The following is a 20,766-nucleotide window of genomic DNA, read 5'->3' as shown; positions in this document are numbered from 1 at the left end:
CTTATTTTAGTTAAAAAAGAAAAAAAAAAAACCAGAAAAAAAAAAAAAACAACAAACCAGAAAAAAAACTTGTAAGTGCCTAACTGTCATCAGCAGATGTGGAATGTAACCTGGACAGCTAGAGACCACCCGAGTACCTAAAGCTCAGTGAAGTGAACTCACCTGAACTTGACATCTATTGGGAACTTCACAGCAATTGTCCAGGATAAGACAGTTATACACACTCATATTTACAGTTCCTTGTAAAACAGGACTGATACTTTTAAATTCTGACATCTAAAGATGGCTACTCCAATAGCCTTTTCTTCCAGCTCTCGCTGACATCTGGAGACAAGGATGTGAGTAGCACTTCTGGAAATCACACCAAGCTCTCTTTAGATGCATAGTCCGTGTTGTAAACATCAACTAAAAAAACTACATATATTTTCTTGTACTTGCTAGCCACATGGTAAGAAAAGTCTGAATTCAATGCATTGATAAGACATTATTTACATGACACTGGGAAAAGAGATCTCCAAAGATAAGTCGAAAAGACCGTTGCTTCTGTCTGCAATAAATGTGTTTGCTGAATTCAAAGCAATGAACTGTGTCTTCTCCTCAAAGTAGCATAAATATAGACTGTCCCATAAGAAAGGTGAATGGAACAGTGGTTGGTAACATTTTCTTTTCTTAGTGGTGTTATAATACATTTATGCTACATGGAATTTATGAAAATACTGGGATCAAATCCATAACCCAGATTATTTTTCAACCTGAGAGCCTTCATGCTGGAGCACAGTCGGGGATAGCAGAGATTTCTCATCCCTACTTACATGTGGTTTAATTTTGATGCTGGAATTGTGTGTGGAAACATTTTTCTTCATATTTTGGTAAACCTAGAGTTGGAACAAGGAAATAAAATATACCCTCTGTTATTATTTATTGTACTTGGAAGACTGGATTTTTTTTCTAGGTACAGTGCTTTGAAGTTGCTCATTAGTTCATCCCTATGCTCAGCAGGTTCTGCCAGGCTACCAGCCTGCAGGGAGGCTCAAGGCTGCAAAGCCAAGAGTCATTCATAGCTCTCCATACCCTAGAAGGTTCACAAGGACACTGCACTGGGAAACAGAGTGTCTAGCCCAGGGGGGATACCCAGGTAGGAATCAGTAGTTTATAAAGGAGTTGCTTATCCTCCCTGAGGAAGAGATCATCATCTGGTAAGTATGAAGCATGACTTTGAGAATGACACTGCCCTCCCTCTGTCTGTGAGGACGTGGCAGCACACACCTATGGTGGGCCCCCCATGAGATCCCTGGCTGGTGGCCCAGGCTCAGCTCCTCTCCCATGGTAGCTATCAGCATCACCAAAGCCAAATATACTGGCTCCTTCACAAGTGAAACACATTCCCATAGCACAGGCTGAGAGATTTCAGCCTTCCAGAGTCCTGGTGCAAACAGTTGGAGGAAAGAAATCCTCATCATGGAGGTCAGGATTTCTTCCCATAACAGCAAAAAATCCCCTGAACTCTTACATAGATCCATGGGCAATGTATCCATAACTCAGTGGTGCACTTGAATAGAAACCAGAAGACTATCAGCTAATTGTGATCTATGGGGCTAGGGAAAAAAAAAAATAAGAAAGTAAAAGAAAAGTGACTTTTTCTTCTTTCTGTGTTTACTTACTGCTCCTTCTGCCTCAGCCAGCTGACAGGCAAGAGAGGAAACCAGCTGGGAAAAAGAGGGTCTCTTTCTGGAGTCAAGGTCCCAACAGGACTGCATCACACGATAGCTGCAGGAGCAAAGAGGTGATATGGAAAACATGTTAGCTGCTGGACTCTCTGTAAGTAACTACATGGAAGTACAGAATCTGAATGGGAATCATGGGGCACCAGAATGATTTTATGGAAAGGTGCCTGATTTTGCAGTTTCAGCAGGGACCAGTGCAATGCCTATCTGCTAAAGTCCCTTGTAAACTTACTAGGTCAGTAGGTTCCCTGGTATTTATAAGCCCCACTACAATCTTTCATGGGTCAATCTGTCAGAGTCACCTTTGATGCCATTACATTCTTTACATGGGGGGGATAAAAATAGTATACTGTCATAGCAAGGCACTTAGTCCCTAGACCATCTATGAGATGTCTGTCGAAAGAGCTCAGGCAACCCAAAATTCTTCCCTTTCCTTCATGCTCTGGGTCTTGTAGCTCCCCATCACCTTCTCTTCTATTGCTCCCTGTGGTCCACCTCTAGGCAGGGTTCATTCAGGCACAGAGGCACAGGCTAAAATCCATGTGCTGAGGGCACAGAAAGAGAGCTCCCACCAACCCTTTCTTAGTGGGGTTTTTCCTTTAAGAGGATCCCTGTCCTCCTGGAACTGAATGAAACATGTTAAAGCTCAATTAAAAAAAAAAAAAGAGGAAGTTTAGAAAAAAATCACAAAAGATTCAGTGAATATCCAAAATGTACTTGGTATAGCATAGCTTTTGCAAAAAGAAACGAAGTCTGTGACCTGAGAATGAGAAGTTCCCTGTGAAAGGAGGGCCATCTAACCTTTTGTGTTGATCACTTCTGTGTTAGGATAAAACCTGCAGGATCAAGCAGCCAGAGGCAGGGGAAGGTCTCACCTTTTGCAACTTTTCCTGAACAAGGTATGGTGTACATACGAACAGTGGTTTAATAAATATAAATTCCCATGCTGTCCATCACTCAGGAAATACACTTACACGTCTTTTGTAGCATAATACGGTTGGTCCATTTTAAATCCACTTCGTATTAATTTGTAGAAGTTTGTATCAACTGGAATCCCAGGGTAGGGATTTACACCTGTGAAGAACATCAGGGAATGCATGTTAATTCAGAAGCTGCCAAAACCAAGCGCTGCCTTCCTGTTGTGTTACAGAACATACCCAAAGAGAAAATTTCCCACAGTAATATTCCGTAAGACCAGACATCACTCTTCATTGTGTATGTCCTCTCGAACAAGCTTTCAGGAGCCATCCATTTAACTGGCAAACGAGCCTGTACAGACAGGGGGAAAGGAGGCCATGTCATGCTGTGACACAGTCTTTCTTGATGACTCACTGTAGTTTCCACTGCTTGAGTAGAATCAGTTCATGTTTGCTATGTGAAAAGCTGGACCTGTTTCTGTAGCCCCTTTGAATTTCCCTTATAGAGAGAAGCAGGCACTTCTATGAAGCCAGTTCACCTCATCCATTTTAGATGACTGTTTAAGCAAGAGATGGGCTCAACCCTGGAAGAGCCTTCTTCTCTCCTTTGACTTCCAGAGGGAGTACCGCAGATGACAATACCCACACAGTACTTCCTATAGCCAGACAATCAGGTGTACTGCCCCCTCATGGTATTGTCCCTGTATTATTGCTGTTTGTAACAGTAAACAATTCCCAGCACTTCCATCAATGGATTTTCACTGTGCTTCAGAAAGCATGTGGGTACCCTCCCATTTACAGTACTAGCTTGGTCATATTAATTATAAGCTTAGAATTTGCATTTGCTAAGAGCAGGAAAACATGAGATTTCTGCACTCTCTACAGCTACCCATAAAGCTAACATGGAATTTGAAAATGAAAGGCTTCGCTTTCTTGGTTCCTTGTCATTTTTACAATGGCATGAAAAACAGAGAGCACACAAGAACTTACATTGCCCCTGACAATGTAGTTGGAGTCGTTCATTATGTCTCTGGCAAGGCCAAAGTCACATATTTTCAACACTTTTCTATGGGTCACTAGTACATTTCGGGCAGCAAGGTCTCTGTGAATGCACTTAGAAGAAAAAGGAAGGTTAGCACTGCAGCATTTGGTATCAGAAAAGGATAATTCCCTTGTCTCAGAGAGAGTTCCCTGAACTGGTGCCTCCTTCCACTTAAACAATTTGGAGAATGAGCGAGCTGGGCAGTCCCTGGTTGTCCTGGCAGGGGGACAGGGCCAGAGCAGGTAGAAGTGTGCAGGGTCTTACTCAGGGTCATGTATAAAGCTGCAATCCAGTCTTTGCTGTAAAGCCAGGGAAGGAAGCATAGTTCCAACCTGCCACTGAGTGGCTCTATTCTTCAGTCTGACTGACCTGTTTTTGCTTCCTTTTCTCTCTAAACAATTTCCTACCCTTCATCATACCGATTTGGACTCAAGAAACTCCATTCCTTTGGCAACTTGATAAGAGAAGCAAAGAAGGTCTTCAAAAGTGAGCACATTAAAGTCCTCCTCTTCATCCATCAATCTGCTTCCACATCTAATTTCATCTGTAAAAAAACAACCAGAAGTAATGAGTTTTCCATGGGCTTACTTACTATCCGGTTAATTCCATTGATTGCGGTAAGGATTTTCACATGCTCCTACCAAGGACAACATCACAAAGAGAATCCATCTTTTGCATCCTTTGTTCAGATACAAAGTAAAGGAAAGAATATTTTCATGCAAATACTATGCATGAGTATTTGCATGAAAAATACTCAGAAACATAAACCTCTCATCTTAAGTGCTGTTGAATCCTTCTCCAGCAAAATTCCTGCTAGAAGAGAACAGAGGCATATGACAGAAAGGGGCCTCCTGTGTCACTGAATCTTGTCTAGTTAGAGCAATAACATAATAAATACAATAATAACAGAATTACTAGAGATAGAAGCAATTACCTTCCTCAGAAGGCAGCACAATCCCATTTGATCCAGATGCCACATTTATGTTTTGGCTCTGTGTGACTTCAAATTCATCTTCTCTCCATGGAGCTGCATTCACATTATACTTGAGGTGAGTTCCCTTCCTGGAGTGGATGACACATTTTCAAAGGTTACACCCAGTATATCTCATAATCTTCTTCACATAAACTATTTTTGCACTAAAAAAGCATGATCAGTTATTGCCATTAAAAACCTGGGCACAGACATGAGTCTTCTCAAAAGTGGAAAGAGAAAAAGATATTACTTGTCTTTTGCAGTCCAGTGTGAAGAACATCATAGGGAGAATCAAATCTCAGTTCCTCCCTAAGGCACTGCTTATTAAAGTATGTGAAGACACATTGTCATGAATTCAGTGATTTCAGCAACTTACAGCACAGCTGAGAATGCAGCTTAAAAGGAGACAGTAGTTTATAAAGCATTAAACTGCTGCTGAATGCTTTACCTGGAATTTTGGTTCAAATGAATATTGTGGTAAAAGCTGAAGTTGTGCTGTTTAAAAACATATGCCAATGTCCGGTGAAACTCTTCTCTCTTGCTCCTTAAGTAATTCAGAAGGTCACCATAGCAACAGTATTCAAATATCAAGTAGATTGGTCCTGAAATAGTTGGAGATGTAAATTCCTCCTGCTAACTATGGCACCCTCCCCATTAAAGCCCTAATAATGTCACATCTTCTCTCAGAACTAATCAGTATTAAGCATCCCATGCATCTTCCTTCCCCAGTTGTACTTCTTTTCATTATTCACTTCTCTCCTTCCTTTGGGTGTCACCCCCATCCCTGCTCTTTTTCATTTCTTTTCTTTCCTGTCTATTTTGCAGCCATTTTCCGCTTTCTTTCTCCAACTTCACTATCTGGGGAGCCACATGATTAAAAAAGAACAAATTAAAATTTGTTATGTGAACAAAACCATGTGGATACAAAAGCACCTTACACCAGATAAGATTTTTTTTTCACTTAATAAGCTAACCCATATCAGTGCCATCACCACTGTAACATGAAAACCTCTTCTACAGAAGGCTTGTTGTATCACTTCATGCAAGTTCAGTGAGAAAGCACTCATATCTGTACACATCCATGGCCTTAACTTTGCTTTCAGCTCATTTTCATTTTGTTTTGGATCAGCACAGAAAAGCAAAATTGGTTGGGCAAAGACAGGATTTGGGATGAAGAGAGAAACAGCAGCCTGAGAAACAGCAGGCGATTAAATATGTCTTGGATGTTTTTAATACTGCCTTCAACAAAAGTTGAAACCAAGTTTTTGGTACTTTTTTTCTGTTCAGGAGTCCTTGTTATTCCGGCGGTTTTAACTGGTACCCTTCTACAATTGCAGGTTACCTGACACAGTACAAGCTCCTAGTAGGTTCACAATATTTTCATGGCTTCCAATGTGAGTCATCACTTTCAGCTCAGACATTAGAGCATCTTTTTCTGAAGCATCAGGTTTTTCTGTAAAAGCAATAACAAAGATTTGGAAATCTCCAGCAAAGAAATAAAAATGTCAATGGTTGCGATGCTTTGTCACAGGCAAGTCTTCATTTCAAGTTCATTGGATTGACAGTACGCTTGGGAACATCCTAAAAAATTGTTGTGTAGTATAAAAAGATTTAGCCAAAGGTGGAAACTACATGTGTGTTAGCATGGGTCATTTGAATGTTTGGGAAGGCAGTCATAAAATGTTAGTATTTGTTATTCTTGGGCTGACAAGGAAAAATAGCAATTATTAAGGTGTTCACAAGCACAGAGAAAATGGCAGTCAACCCTGTTGGCAAGAGAAAAATGTCTTAACAGCCATATGGCATGCAACCAGTTGCACTCCCATAGCTAAGGAAAACTCTGTGTTTCAGTAATAGCTTTAGTCTTGTTTTTCAGCAAGCATTTGGTCTTCATGATCTCAGTGAACCTCAGGCACAGCAGGTGAGGGGAGTACAACAGCTAGACAGCACTACAAGACAAAGGGATCTTACACCAAAGTCCACAGGGTCACCAATGTGACCAGCAGGCTAACCTGCACTATGAATTTGCATTCATTCTCTTCAGAGCAGAGCAGTTTCATCCTTCCACGCACGATGCAGACCTCTGCTGTATAGGACATCCTACAGGAAGAAGGCACTTCAGCAGTACCTTTTCAAACTGAAACAGGATTTTGAAATGAGGTATTGGTGAGGTGTAACTGGTAGAAGTTTGTGTATAAAGGGATTTCCAGCACCACTTCTGCTTCAGAGCTGCTAGAATACATCATTGCTTGTAATAGGCACCCAGAGTTTATCATACCTTTTAGCATTTTGACTGCAACCTGGACTGCATCTCCTGCATTGCTAATTCCATAAGCTGTTGCATTTACCACTTTCCCAAAAGCCCCAGAACCAAGGACCTGTCCTAAAAGACACAATATGCCAATCTTATTCACAGTTGGTACAGCACAGGCTACCAGCACTGGGGTTTGCCTTATGGACTGCTCACCAAACTCCAGATTTTCCCTGGGAAATTCCCATTTGAGATCATATTCAAATTCTCTGAAGTCAATGTAGATATACTCGTTATCTGATGGACCTATGATGTGAATCATTTGCAACTGGCTTTCGTACCTAAATTGCTTTGGAAGATAAAAAAAAACAACAGTGGAATAAGTCTTAGAGAAGGAGAAACAGCCTGGTAGGAACAACAGAAGAAGGGATGGGTATTCATATTTGTTTTTACCTTTTTGTATTTATGAAAAAATAGTATAAACAAGAAAGCCATCAATAGGAGGAAAAATCCAACAGAGACATAGAAGGCAGTACTGTCCAGGGGAGGAGAAACAGCTCCTGCAACTTTAAGAGGTACATATTACTACTCATTGAATCAGAGCTTTGCGTGTACAGCTAAAGGTACAAGGAGAACCCACAGTTTAAAGTCTCACTCCTGCTTGCCACACAGGGACTGACTCTTGGGTGTCTCTGTTGGCTCAGTCATGCTCTTGCCTAGGTGTGCAATGACCCCCATGGGGTGAGGAGAGCTCCCATGGGCATTTCTGGCAGCACCATGGTGACCTCCAGGAGAGGAACAAGGGCCAGCACCTTCCAACTACCAAAGTGGCTTCAGCTCTTCCCAAAGCTGTTGCCTTCATGCTTCAGTTAGGGATTACTAAGATGAAATAAACAGCAGACCCAACATTGCCACGGCTCTATTCAGCACTTCATATTTGTGTGAAATTTCTGCTCATTTTAATGAGGGAGGCCCCCGCTTTGGCACCAGAGAAAAGAGACCTGAGTCACCCATTCATCCACTGTTTCCCCCAGTGTATACAAACAGTACTTGTGTTTTACTTGCAATGCCATGGCATGGTCAGCCATTTAGCCAGGCCTAAAATACCGTAAGAGCTATAATGACAGCTTTAATTGAGAAAACCTGTGCTAAAACACTGTTTTATGGTACCTGATAGGTTAATGAAATTCTTTTCACAGGATGAACCAGCAGAATTGTTTGCACAGCATTCCACAGAGAAGTTCGTTGCTGTCTCCTTTACATCTAAAGTACTGCTAGAAATCCATGACCCCAGGGATCTCCTCTCAGGTAGCAAGTTGTGAATCCCCTCAGTGATTTCTTCTGTACAGCTGAAAAAGAAAGCAGACCAGTTCTGATTTTTGGCTCACGATGTCATTTTCCAGGGTAGAAGGTGGCTGGTTCAAAGCATGTCTTCTGTGATATGTCTGTGCTAGGAGGGAAAGAGGGAGGGATAGACGAGATTGGGTTTTATTTGTCACTGTTAGAGTGAGGCTTCAGAGCCATTGCCAATCTCATTTTTGGTGATGGACATGATGGGGTCTGCAGGGGTTGAACTGGGCTCCCTGTCTCCCACACTGGGCTTACTCTCAGTCCCACCACTGCCCTGGCAGGGCACCTGCACTGCTTAACCATTGGGATCTCCAGAGTTTCACAGCTGACACAATCCCCCCCCCAGCACATCTATTCCCACTGATTTCACCATTACTGCAAGCACCCAAATCATGGAGCAGCTCCAAATGAGCCCCTACTAAAACAAATAATACAAAATGGACCAGTAGCAAAGTTCTAACTCCTTTCCCTTCAGGTGTGTGATTTAGAATCACAGAATCATAGAATAGGTAGGGTTGGAAAGGACCTTAAGATCATTTAGTTCCAATCCCCTGCCATGGGCAGGGACACCTCACACTAAACCATGCCACCCAAGGCTCAGTCCAACCTGGCCTTGAACACCGCCAGGGATGGAGCATTCACAACTATAGGATTTCAATGAAAAATTTCTCTCACTGATAGTGGAGAGCATCTACCCTGTATCAATGAGTTATTTAGGACCTGATACATAGAAAGAGGGAACATTATATTCAAGGGAAAGTAAGCCTCCACAGAGATTATTTTGTTTATTATTTATTTAGCTTTTCTTTCATTCATCAGCTTACTAATTTACTGTCACACAAATAAATGAAGAGGTAAGTAAGTAAAATTAATTCAGCTCTACATGAAGCCCTAACTTCTATATATGGAAGTTCCCAAGAAAAGAAATGTCACGGCATTTTCTTTCCAGAAAGCTGATTTAAGGACTACTTTAAAATCACTAGCTGGATGTTTTCTTTCCTCTTCCATTTCTGCACAGATCATGTTAGGAAGCCTTTTCAGAGCTATGGATAAGAAAATCATCTAGATATTTTGTTTTTAATGTCTGCTTAAAATACTTAGAGCTTTATCCACAGTCTTCCAAAAGATACTTTGACTTAGTACTTTTCTGCAGCACAGGAATATTATTTTTTGAAATATCTAAATAAAAACTGCAGGGTTTATAAAACAGCTCAAAGCTGTTTTAGCATCTTTTTAAATTTTAGGGCCTGACTCATTGCCCCAAATAAATAGAGGAAATAGAAACACTCTCACTGAGTGTCACGGTTTAACCCCAGCTGGTAAGGAAGCCCCACAGAGCTGCTCACTCACTCCCCACCACGGGATGGAGGAAAGAATTAGAAGAGTAAAAGTGAGAAAACTCATGGGCTGAGATAAAGACAGTTTAACAGGTAAAGCAAAAGCCATCACTCCAAACCTCCCCCTTCCTCCTTCTTCCCCAGGTTTACATGCTGAGCATGACATCATACCGTCCAGTGTATCCCTTTGGTCAGCTGGGATCAGCTGTTCTGGCTGTGTCCTCTCCCGACTCCTTGCACACCCCCAGCTCCCTTGCTGTTGGGGTGGTGTGAGGAGCAGAAAAGGCCTTGGCTCTGTGTAAGCACAGCTCAGCAGTACCTAAACCAACCCTGAATTATCAGCACTGTTTCTAGCACAAATCCGAAACACATCCCCACACCAGCTACTGTGGAGAAAATTCTACCCAAGCCAAAACCAGTACACTGACTTCACTGGCTTTGATAACAGGTCACTGTAACAGCTGTATTAATCAAAGCTTACCTAATTAACCAAGCCTGTATTAACCAATGCATTCCCTGAATACCTGTACCTTTGACAGGCCAAGAGGAAAACTCAGATTTGATTTTGTAACTGCCTGACTGTTGCTATAAACCTTGTGGGGTTTATTTCACTGTAAAGAGCCTGAGATACACACCTTTATAGAGTTCATTTCATGACAATAAAAAAAAATTGGGAAACTTTCTCTAGTTTTGGTGATTTCCTGGAGTGTGAGACATTGGCCCTTGTACAAATGGTCAAAGGTGCATTTTACACTTGTTTTCTTACAGGCCAGTCCCCATTTAACCAAGGATAGATCAGATATGCTATTTGCAATGAATAAAAAAGAGGGAAATGTATTTACTTGGGTGAGTTCAGCTCGGAACAGCTCCTCCAAACCCAGGATGAGGCAGGGTAACTGTCAGCGATGCAGGAGATCTGCTTGAACAGCCACTGCATCTTTATTTCGGGCTTTCCTGCAACAATATAATAGAATAATATAATGGTTTGTGTTGGAAAAGACCATCTAGTTGCAATCCCCTGCCATGGGCAGAGACAACAAAATAGAACACAAGATAATTTCTGCCAGCACTTCAGTGACCAAAACCTTGACATTTATGGGGCAATGTCACTCTGCCAAGACCAAGGTCTGCTTCTGTGTTTTCAAACTAACCCACCCACATGTCACTGTGAGAGCTGAGTACAACCATCAGTCTTCCTACAGCTCCTTGCCTCGGCTCTGCAGGATGGCAGTGTGGGCAAGGCAAGAGGAGCAGCTGCTTCTCTGTACAGGCACAGCCAGACCAAAACAGTGGCAGAGCCAAAATTAGAACCTTGACTTCTGCTTTTCTAACTCAGAGCAAGCAGTCAGCCCTAGGACTCCCCTGACACCCCAGGCCTGGGTGCCCAGCTTACACAAAATGTGCACAAAGGAACCCTGTATAAATAATATGTAGTAAATAATGCTTCCTGATCTGACCTAGAGCAAGAGTGAGAGGGTGCTGCAGTTGCGTGGCAGAACTGAGATAACAGAGCATTGGGCACACTCTGCATGTGTGTTACTTGAGGGCAGGGGTATATGAAACATTGCAGCCCTAATACACGTTTTACACACCAAAGGGTCTCCAGACTAACTACATTAACTCACAAGTGCCATTAGGAAAAAAATAACATAAATGTGCCATAGAAAGCTAACACCTAATGAGGGTGTTTCCTTTCACTGTGTATCTCATGGGGTCTCTACACAGGCTTCTTCAGCCTGGAGAAGAGAAGGCTCAGGGAAGACCTTATGACAGTCTTCCAACACCTAAAGGGGGCCTAGGAGAAACCTGGAGAGGGACTTTTTACAGGGGCATGTAGTGACAGGATAAGGGGGAAGGCTTTAAGCTGAAAGAGGGGAGACATTAGGATTAGACATTACAAAAATATTCTTCAGTAAGTAGGCTCTGAGGCACTGGCACAGGGTGCCCAGAGAAGCTGCGGCTGCCCCATTCCTGGCAGTGTTCAAGGCCAGGTTGGATGGGGCTTTGACCCTAACCGTTGTATGATTCTATGATATTCTGGCTCTGTAGAGTTGCAATAAAATACTCTGTAGAGTATTTTACTGAGCTCCCAGGCTTTGTGGTTTTCTGAAGAAGCATTATTCTTCTCAGTGTATGACTCATTTCTCATATTCTGTCATCTCTGTTTACAGCAAACTAAAGGGAAGACAAAAAAATTAATAACTTCCTCCTCCTTCTTCTGTTTTCCATCCCTGACCAACAGAAGAAACACAACACACAGGCAGCCAGCATCGTTCTCTGACCCAGAGCCTGGATTTCAGTAGTGTAGTGCAGAGTGAAGAGAATCACATTTTTGCCTTGTGCTCCTCCATTGTCAACAATAAACCTAGGTAAATGAAATGGGGAATACCAAGGGAAAATAAACATCTTAGCTCCATTTATACCAGTGGCAAAATTGCAGACTTTGTCAAATCTTCACAGGGATTATTTTCTCACTTACTTCTCACGTACAGAGTGAATTTTTTTGTCACGACTGTATCATCATTTTCGGCATAAAATACGTATACTCCAGACCGGTGCTGATGGTTGCAGAACTTTGATGAAATGCTGTGGAGTAAAGAAAAGGAGGGAAATGGACGAACAATTGACTTTAAAAAGATTCCAGATGTAGTCAGGGCACATACATGTTTGAAACAATCCAACATCTTCTAATGAGGAACCCAGATGAAATTATTTTTGCTTAGACAATATAAATCCCAGAATGTAACAGTCTTGATGAGAGGATATTTGTTTTCTGCTATTGATTTAGTTCTGCAATTTTCTTCATAGTTCCTGGAGTACACGTGAACAGTCAGAATGTGATTTTATTACCAATCCTTTGGAAGACAACATATATAATTCATGGTGTCAGAATGATTTAGATTAGAAAAGACCCTAAAGATCATTGAGTCCAACTGTAAATCTAATACTGTCGAAGTCAAAATGATGATTGTCAAATTTAAATGGCAGCTATTGCAGTTCATCAACATTAAAAGGCACTTCAGAAAATCTCTCTTAGATGGAGGAGATGAGGGCAGATTTTGGGGACAGATGATTTGCCTGGCTGCTCAAAGATAACTGGTTAGGAAGCCCCAACTAAATTTCTGTGGTAAAGGCAAGCAGAATATCAGGTGGTTTGAAGCAGAAATTAAAACCAGATAGCCTATATCAGCAATTTGTGAAGTAAGAAATCTAGAGAAATAAACCCAGGATATTTCTCATTAAGCAAGATACATACAAAAGAATTAAGTATCACCTTGCAATTCTAAACTGCTTTGGCAATTCTAAACTGGGAAAACTCACATGGAAGCCACTGGCAATTTTGCCTTTTGACTAAGGCAGCAACTCCGTACAGTTACTGACTTTTGAATGTCTTCACCTGAAATGGCCTTAAAGATGTCCCTGAACTCAAGGATTTTTTTAAATCAGACCCCTTTTTAAGCTACCTCAAAATGGATACTGAAGGCAGAAGAAGCCACAAATCATCTGTTGCTTTTGAAATCCTAGGTCTGAAGAATTAAATCTTAATAAAGTAATGAGAAAATAATTTAAAGCATGTCTTTGGTAACTGAAAACACAAAGGGATGTGAGATAAATATTATAAATTTAACAGAGGTCGCTCTGTGTATGATTTGCTCTTAGGAGGGAAGTGAAAATCAGCAGTGTGCTAAAGCAGAGAGTCAACAAAAGCAAACAGAAAATGGAAATTCCGAAGGAATGTCTGGAAACATGTAGGGCAGTGACAAAAGAGATGAATCCTTGGGACTTGAAATTAGAAACTAAAGAAGGGGACAGAGTTAATGAATAAATTTAATATGATCTATAATCAGGAGGAACAATTTGATAAGGAAATGGCAGAAATCAAAAATGCAGAAAAACAGGAAATGAAGAAGGATATGAAAGGAGTAAAGTAGAAGTGTTGGGAGACATGGTTACACAGAAGTTAACTAAAATGTGCAAAGTTAGATTCACAATACATGAAGATATATGATGATCTTTATTTGTTTTGCTTCAAGAAACATTCTGCTTTAAAATCACAATGAAGTTTGCAGTGCTACAGCTGCAGGCAGTATTTCCTGAACTCTCTACCCCTTGCTGCTTCAAACTGAATGAAATATCTCCCTCTACTTCTTTTCCTCAGAGGAGGCGTGTCTATCCAATGCTAGTATTCAACCAAAACTGAATAGCTGTGGGGAATGTTTGTACAGAAGAATGTACTTGTCAGATGAAATAATCACTAAATTAATGGATTTTTCCCTCAATTATATTTTTCCATAAGATAAATTGGATGACAAAGGAACAAACACAAAGTATAATTACCTAAAATGAACCTAAAAAAAAAATATTTAATTGACAGCATAGTCAGATGGATGGATAAGTTGTCTGTTTGAAGCAATCTCTAGGCCAAGCTCCAGTGATACTTGGGGCAGTGAGCTGCCCATGGCCATGATCGTGGCCGTGGATGGTGCAGGGCTGCCCTGGAATGCACTTCTCCAGGACATGGGCTGGATTTTCTCTGGCAGCAGGTGATGATCAGCCCTCGACAATTGTTGGTGCTGTGCTGCAAAGGCTATCTGATGTGACTCATAGATCCCAGGCCACCACCAGCTGCACCTGACCCATTAATGAGAGTTACGTAAGCTATTTCTGGAGGTCTCAAAATTGTTATTGTTGGCCCAACCTACAGCACCTTCTTCTTATCCGGATTTAATTTACAGCAGCTATCAATCATCCAAGCAAAACTGGCCCCTGTTCTTATGAGTGGTGGGAAGAGACCAATACCAGCTGCAAAGCAAATCAACTAGGCCTTATCAGCTGGAGGGAGGTACCTATTGGACAAGGATGAGCAAATGCTCATGGCTGTCCCCTGAAACCTCATTTCCAAAATCAGTAGTGATCATAAAGAACAGATTTGGCTAGCCCATGTCAGGCACTGGAGATTAGTCACCAACACACACCCACAGCTATCAAAGTTTGTTGACAGCCCTCGCTTTATCAGCAGGGACAGAGTTCCTGTGGCTATTGCTAGGAGATGACAGTTTACTAATCTGAACTGAGCTGTCTCGGAACCTCATGAAGATCTGACTCCAATGCACCTTCTAGGGCAGATGGAAAGGCCAGTCTGTTGCAAAGATGACTTGAGAAGCTAGTGGATAAAATTGAGTGCACCAAAATACTAAGGAAAGAAATGATAAAAATAATAATCATGGCTGTAGCACAGTTTCATGCAGATGCTAAGAGAAGTTTTAAGAATATAAGAAAAAAATCTGTGCAGCCACATTAATTCCTGCCTAGGCCCTACATGGCTTTAAAGTGAAAACTTTAAAAGAGCAGCTTAGTTTTATTTTCATTGAGGTGAATAAGAGTTGTTACCTTGAAAGCCATGAGACTACTTTGAAAGAGTCTCTGAAGGAAATTAGATAATGTTATCAAGAAACTAGAAGGCCTAAGGAATGGAGAAAACATTAGCCTTAAGCAGGATTCATGCCAGAACTTCATTGTAGGAAATAACAGAAAAGGTAGATAACTAACAGGTTTATTCAAAACATGTTTTGCAGCAGTGGAAGAGTACATGACCTAGGCAATGAGCAGAACGGTATGTTTCTGTGGCATAGTCGAACAGATCTAACAGTGGCCTGGGAAACTGCGCAGACTTAGACTTGATTTAAGTGGTCTGAAAGACACTGGGAACATCATCAAGAACAGGATGACAAAAGGGGAACATGTAGAACTTGCGATCCAGTATGAAAACCGAAACAGATCTGTAACTGAGAAACTGTGTTAGAGAGAAAGGGAATAGCAAAATGCAGATAAACAAAAGGCTACATGCTTAATTTACCAAAGGGTTTATTATAACATGGAGAATAACTTGATTCTAGAAGTTATTTACATGAACTGCTATTGAAACCCAAAATCATGTTTGAGCGCCTTTTGTTAACACAGCTTCACCACCACATTTTAAAAACAGAAAAATAGTACAAAACATGGACAGTAAGCGGTCCAAATGAGATACAAAGACAAGGCATTATTATATCAAACTACCAAACTATTCAAGTACCTGCGTCCATCCATGCTGTAACTTTGTTTACATGGAAATGTTTTTTGGGAAGATAGCCACATGCATCTAACTGATGGATATGCTGTAAAGTTAACTTCAAAGCAAAATGCTTCTTCACCGATTTCAAAATCTTCTTTGGAGTCTGTTATATTTATAAATCCCTTTTCTGAAAAAAAAATTAAATAATATATATATTATAAAGGCTGAACTGCTTAATGAAGGAATTTTGCCATCTGTATGTTTTTCATTTTGGCAATCACAAGCAAAAAAAGCACCATGTTACATCACAATAGGCATCCTACTAATCAAAATAATACTTCAAAATAGTGCTGAAATGATGTCATTGTGCCCAGCTGCAGACAAATGATCTCAGACTGCTGAAGTTGCGCATTTGGTCAAACCAGAGTCCTTCCAAAGTGGCCTGGTTCCTCCCTGGTCCACCGTATGGAGCCACAGGGCCACCACCACCATTATGTATTTGGTTTGTTTAGGTGTGTTTCAGGTGCTAATGGCTGCATCTTCTGGCTCTCCTCTATCAGAAGACAAAAGCAGGTGGCACTATTAGAATAATCAGATGTTGACAGCAGTTGTTTCTCCTTCCCTGAAATGCGCTGAAGATTTTGCTAATGAGTCTTGCAGCTGCTCCTTTATTTCCCCATCTCAATTCGACAAATTTGATGCAAGACAACAGCAACATGAAAATGTGTTTTGAAGGTGTGTGTGAACTGTAAGTTGCTGGCACTTGCCCTGCTAGGGTGGGATTAGTTTCACCTAATGGAGCTGTATGAAGTTTGGTAACCCACCTAAGCTAATTGTTTTGACCTCTGATAAACTCATTGGAACGAGAGAGGCATGTCCAGATGTATCCCATCCTAAAATGATAAGATGATAAAATATCTGAAAATATCTGTTTCTTGACATGGACTGCTGAAGGAACCAAAGTCATTGCTGGGGTTAGACGTCTCATGACATGAAATGAATCCCACCCAAACAATAGCAGATATTTGGGAGGAGGATGTCCTAAAGACATCAGTGGGGCTAGGATCAGCTCTGTAAAAATCATGGAATCATATACATTGGAAGAGTTCTCTGGAGATGTCTAGTCCAGCCTCTGCTCAGAGCAAGTCCAACTAGGTGAGATTGCTCAGAGCCACATCCAGTTGAGCTTGGTATCTCCAAGGAAGTAGGCTTTACAACCTCTTGGAAACTTGTGCCAGTGTTTAACCAGCCATATGGTGAAAAACTGCACTGTAGAAATATTGCTGGACTGTTTTTTTACTTTTTGAGTGTTTTTCTTCTGGTTGAAACCTTGTATCTTGCTTGGCATGTTTTATCCCTGTCTATCTTACTGGCTTACAAAATACTATCTGAAAACTCTCAGAAAACCACAATAAATAAATAAATAAATCAGTATTTTAAAACAAGAAGCAAATCCTTTCATGATTGTTCTCCTATATTTTTTGCTTTTTTGGATTTATAAATCGGACCTTCATGTTTTGAATGATGCTTTGGACTTTGTCCTTCTAGGCAGAATGTCATCTCTGTGTGTACTGTCAACAACAAAACCAGTCAGGAGTCAAGGCTTTCTCCAGAGTCTGCACAAGGACCTTGGAGCAGGATATGCCCTTTCTCTGGGAAACAACTTAAGAAAAAGTAGTTTCTTTCTTAAAAAGGAAAGAAAATAGCACATTCTTGCTTGGCTGACTATTTTTTGGTAGATTCAAGTGTTTCTGCCAGAGAATCACTGAACATGATTATTGAGTAATGACAGAGAGGTGAGATGAAATTCTTGAGACTGGAAACAAAGCTTTCAAGTCTCTGTATTTATTGTATTTGTTTATTTGTGGCTTTAAGCCTAATGTGTTGTGAAATAGCTTGCATATTCCTGAATCAAGATTGCATAGGGCTAAAAATTCTTTATTCAACACTGGTGTAAATAGAGCATAAGAACTGCAGAAACAAAGAGCCTTGCAACTGCAGTTGTTGGTGTGACCTCTGTTGTGCTTTAAAGTGGCTTAACCACCCTGCCTGAGCTGACTAGCTACACAAGGTCGGATAACTTGGTTAAGTATCAATTAGTAAAAAGCAAAACCAGAACTGTGTGGATGCAAGGCATTACTAGAGATCAGAACACCACTCACCAATGTAGTTAATGTTAGCCAAACCCCCCAGGCCATGCAGTGTGTGTCAACCAAATCAGTTTTCTTGTGGTTAAGTTACATCATGACCATTCCCAGTGTGACTGTAGGTGCTGACTCATGATGATTAAAGGTAGGATCATTTCAGAAACTGTCACCCTGTGCCATGGACAACCGAGTGAAATCTGTACCTATACCACTGACAAAATTGAAGCTGGGATGATAGCATAAATTCACACCAACAATGGTTGACATTAGTACATTAGGCTAAAGGTTGGGGTGGTTCAGAAGCACATGATGTACCTGTATAACCTTGGAGAGAGAAGCACTCTTGTTAGCCAGGTGACAACATCCCCCCACTTTAATCCACCATGTAAGTAAATAAATAGATTTTCTCATCATCAAAGCCAATAAGCCCTCAGTTTTGTTGGCATAAAGGATCTTAAGGAGGGTACAGACAATCACTACAGCTCGGCATATTCCAGTTAAAAAATACCCTACTCAGAAATCCTTCCATGAACAGTGACCGAAATATCTTCTACTACTGTGACACATACTCAGACCTAATAGCTCATCGATCTAAGAAACCACTATTTCTGAACTGGGTGTCAGTACTGAGAAAACAGAGGATCTTGCTCTAGCTCTACATCACCCTCTCACTCCTGCCTTCCTGTTTACTAGGAAGATGTGTGTAGAAAAAATGCCCAGGTATTGTACTCAGTTATTGTAAATGATGAGTGAACTTCCTGCTCAGTGGGAGGCAGAAACTGAAAAGAGGGTATTGCACTGGGAAAGTAATTTCTGAAGAGACTGGGGCAAGTATTCTCACTTTCTATCATTCTTAGCCTACGTGTTGTAAACTCTGAGAGCTACTACGTCTAAGGTAAAATGCATGGTGAATGCTTCAGAGAACCTTGTTCTCAGGGCTACAGACTCCATCTCCAGGCACAACAGTCAGAGATCTACTTCCAGTGTCTATTCCAGCAGTAGAGTCCTAACTACAGCTTTCCTTTCTATACCTTGTTTCCAGACTTATGACTCTTTGTACATTATTTCAATCTGACTAAGTTTGCAGTTGAGGATAGTTTGAACTAACTTCAATTCCCCTGGCTTTTAAATCAACATATTGCTAAGTACAATGATGTTTCCTTTGGTATGCTTTTGATTTTTTAAATTTTCAGTCCTTGTATAGCTTGGTCTTAAGAGGATGGTTTCCTTCAGCACATGGAAAGCAGGAGACATGCAGAACAAGCAATAATGTTGGAGTAGTCTCTCGAGTTTCAGGTTTTCCATCAGATCTATCAATGCTTGTTCTGGGTTTTGAGTGAGAAAGCCCACCACCAAGAATCTTATATCTGTTTGATTCCTTCCTCTCAGACCTATATCAGGCCTGGTACATCTTTAGTATTTAACTTCCAAAAGGACTGTCTTTTAATGGGAATTATTTGAAAAGCAATATAATTTAAAGGTTGATTATCTTCATGTACCAGAATGACTTAGTTCAGGTTAATGTCTTGGCTCCCCTAGACTGTCAGTAAGTCAGACTTTTTTCTTAGAAAAGGAACTATAAACATATGCTGCCTACCTGCAAGCAAACAATTGCCACATGGAAAACAAAAATAACCAACTGAGGGATAAAATTAACACCGGGGTTGGAATTACCTAAAACTGTAACCAAAGCAGTTTGATTCTGATGAGCAGTAGAAGAACAGGTATAATGTCCGCTATCACTTCTTCCTGCCGCTGAAGCAAACACATAGTGGATCCGAATTGCTGAGTAATCGGTTTGATACTCTAATCCTTCAAACCGGCGATCCTAGTTTTCAACAGAGATTTCCATTTAATCAGTTGATAGTGCCCAATGTTACCTCTCCTGAAACATGCCCTCTCTTCTTACCTGCTCAACTTCTTTGCTTTCTAAAGTTAGTTTTATTCTGAATTTGTAATTGTGGTGAACAGCTCTGCACCTGATCAGCAACGGTTCTCCGACTTTAAGAAGTAATTCAGGTAAAGGTGCTGCTTGTCTTTCATTTAAATCTACAAAATCAAAACATAGTCACTGAAAGAACCATCACTTTTCCTGGAAAAATGCTCAGTTAGTTCAACAGTTTTGATGTAATTTACAAGGTATCTGTAGGGCACAGTTCAGCACAGAGCTTAGCTCGGGCCAGGTTTGCTTAAAAGAACCAGACTAATAAACCTGAATTTATAGATCAATTTATAATTATTTATAAATGTATATACTTGAGAACACTTTGAAGAGGGTTTTCATGCCCCGTAGTCCTGAAAACATGAAGAAAAAATTAACAGATATTTAGCAAATGTAGGGCAAGACATTTTTTACAGAGACTACAAATAGCTACTAGAATTAGGTTTTAAACATGTAACACAACAATTATATTCATTGTTAGATTTGTTCCAGTGATTATACAAACATATAACATTATACAAACAAGTAGTTTATCAAAGAAATTATACCCAGGTGAGCAGTGCAACTAACTTCAGCAGCAGGATCCAGCTTGCATGTAAGTAAATTTAGAGGGAAGTTACCTATTGTAAAGATGCCAGTGCATTCTCTACCCAGGTCATTAGCTGCACAGCACCATATATAAGTTTGAAATAATTCATAATGTATCTTCTGTATGCCATCTATTTCCCCAGTTTCTTCATGCACTTTATCAGGGCAACTGCAATTACAAGCACAATTATTCATTGACTCATTTGGTTAACTTCAAACAAATAAATCTGATAAATTTCCAAGCCATGAAACTATGCAAACAATAGTGGGAAAACTGGATCTTACATAGCTGAATAAAAAAGGAACTAGGAAAGGTGAAGATAAGAAAAGAAAATGTCACAGCCTAGGCAGAAATATGAGCTGAAATAACCTGAATATGCTCAAACTGGCTCTTAGACAGGTAATGCTGTGACTAAAATCTGGACAAGAATGAAATCATA

The 20,766-nt window shown here is 40.6% G+C and overlaps 1 protein-coding gene across 3 annotated transcripts in view; it reads right to left on the bottom strand.

The window, feature by feature from the left end:
• Positions 1–59: 59 nt before the first annotated feature.
• Positions 60–20,766, bottom strand: part of FLT3 (fms related receptor tyrosine kinase 3) — a 41,591-nt gene continuing 20,884 nt past the window's right edge. The window contains exons 6-24 of one of the 3 annotated variants that reach the window (XM_062615110.1): positions 20,359–20,495; positions 19,706–19,845; positions 19,471–19,624; positions 15,671–15,836; positions 12,074–12,180; positions 10,437–10,548; positions 8,078–8,256; positions 7,361–7,473; positions 7,124–7,256; positions 6,935–7,039; positions 5,999–6,109; positions 5,105–5,258; positions 4,618–4,745; positions 4,103–4,227; positions 3,632–3,754; positions 2,882–2,993; positions 2,699–2,798; positions 1,662–1,767; positions 60–875 (exon numbers count right to left, since the gene is read on the bottom strand). In XM_062615110.1, coding sequence (XP_062471094.1) covers positions 741–875; positions 1,662–1,767; positions 2,699–2,798; positions 2,882–2,993; positions 3,632–3,754; positions 4,103–4,227; positions 4,618–4,745; positions 5,105–5,258; positions 5,999–6,109; positions 6,935–7,039; positions 7,124–7,256; positions 7,361–7,473; positions 8,078–8,256; positions 10,437–10,548; positions 12,074–12,180; positions 15,671–15,836; positions 19,471–19,624; positions 19,706–19,845; positions 20,359–20,495 — 2,440 coding nt within the window. In that variant the 3' untranslated portion in view covers positions 60–740. Of the gene's footprint in view, positions 876–1,661; positions 1,768–2,698; positions 2,799–2,881; positions 2,994–3,631; positions 3,755–4,102; positions 4,228–4,617; positions 4,746–5,104; positions 5,259–5,998; positions 6,110–6,934; positions 7,040–7,123; positions 7,257–7,360; positions 7,474–8,077; positions 8,257–10,436; positions 10,549–12,073; positions 12,181–15,670; positions 15,837–19,470; positions 19,625–19,705; positions 19,846–20,358; positions 20,496–20,766 lie in introns of those variants that run through there. The other 2 variants (XM_062615111.1, XM_062615112.1) reach the window with 2 other exon arrangements.

Source organism: Pezoporus occidentalis, unplaced genomic scaffold (genome assembly GCF_034315485.1).
Source record: "Pezoporus occidentalis ecotype Australia unplaced genomic scaffold, CSIRO_AGI_Poc_V1 ctg18, whole genome shotgun sequence".
NCBI classification, from domain to species: Eukaryota; Metazoa; Chordata; class Aves; order Psittaciformes; family Psittacidae; genus Pezoporus; species Pezoporus occidentalis.
This window is presented reverse-complemented; position numbering and strand designations above follow the sequence as displayed.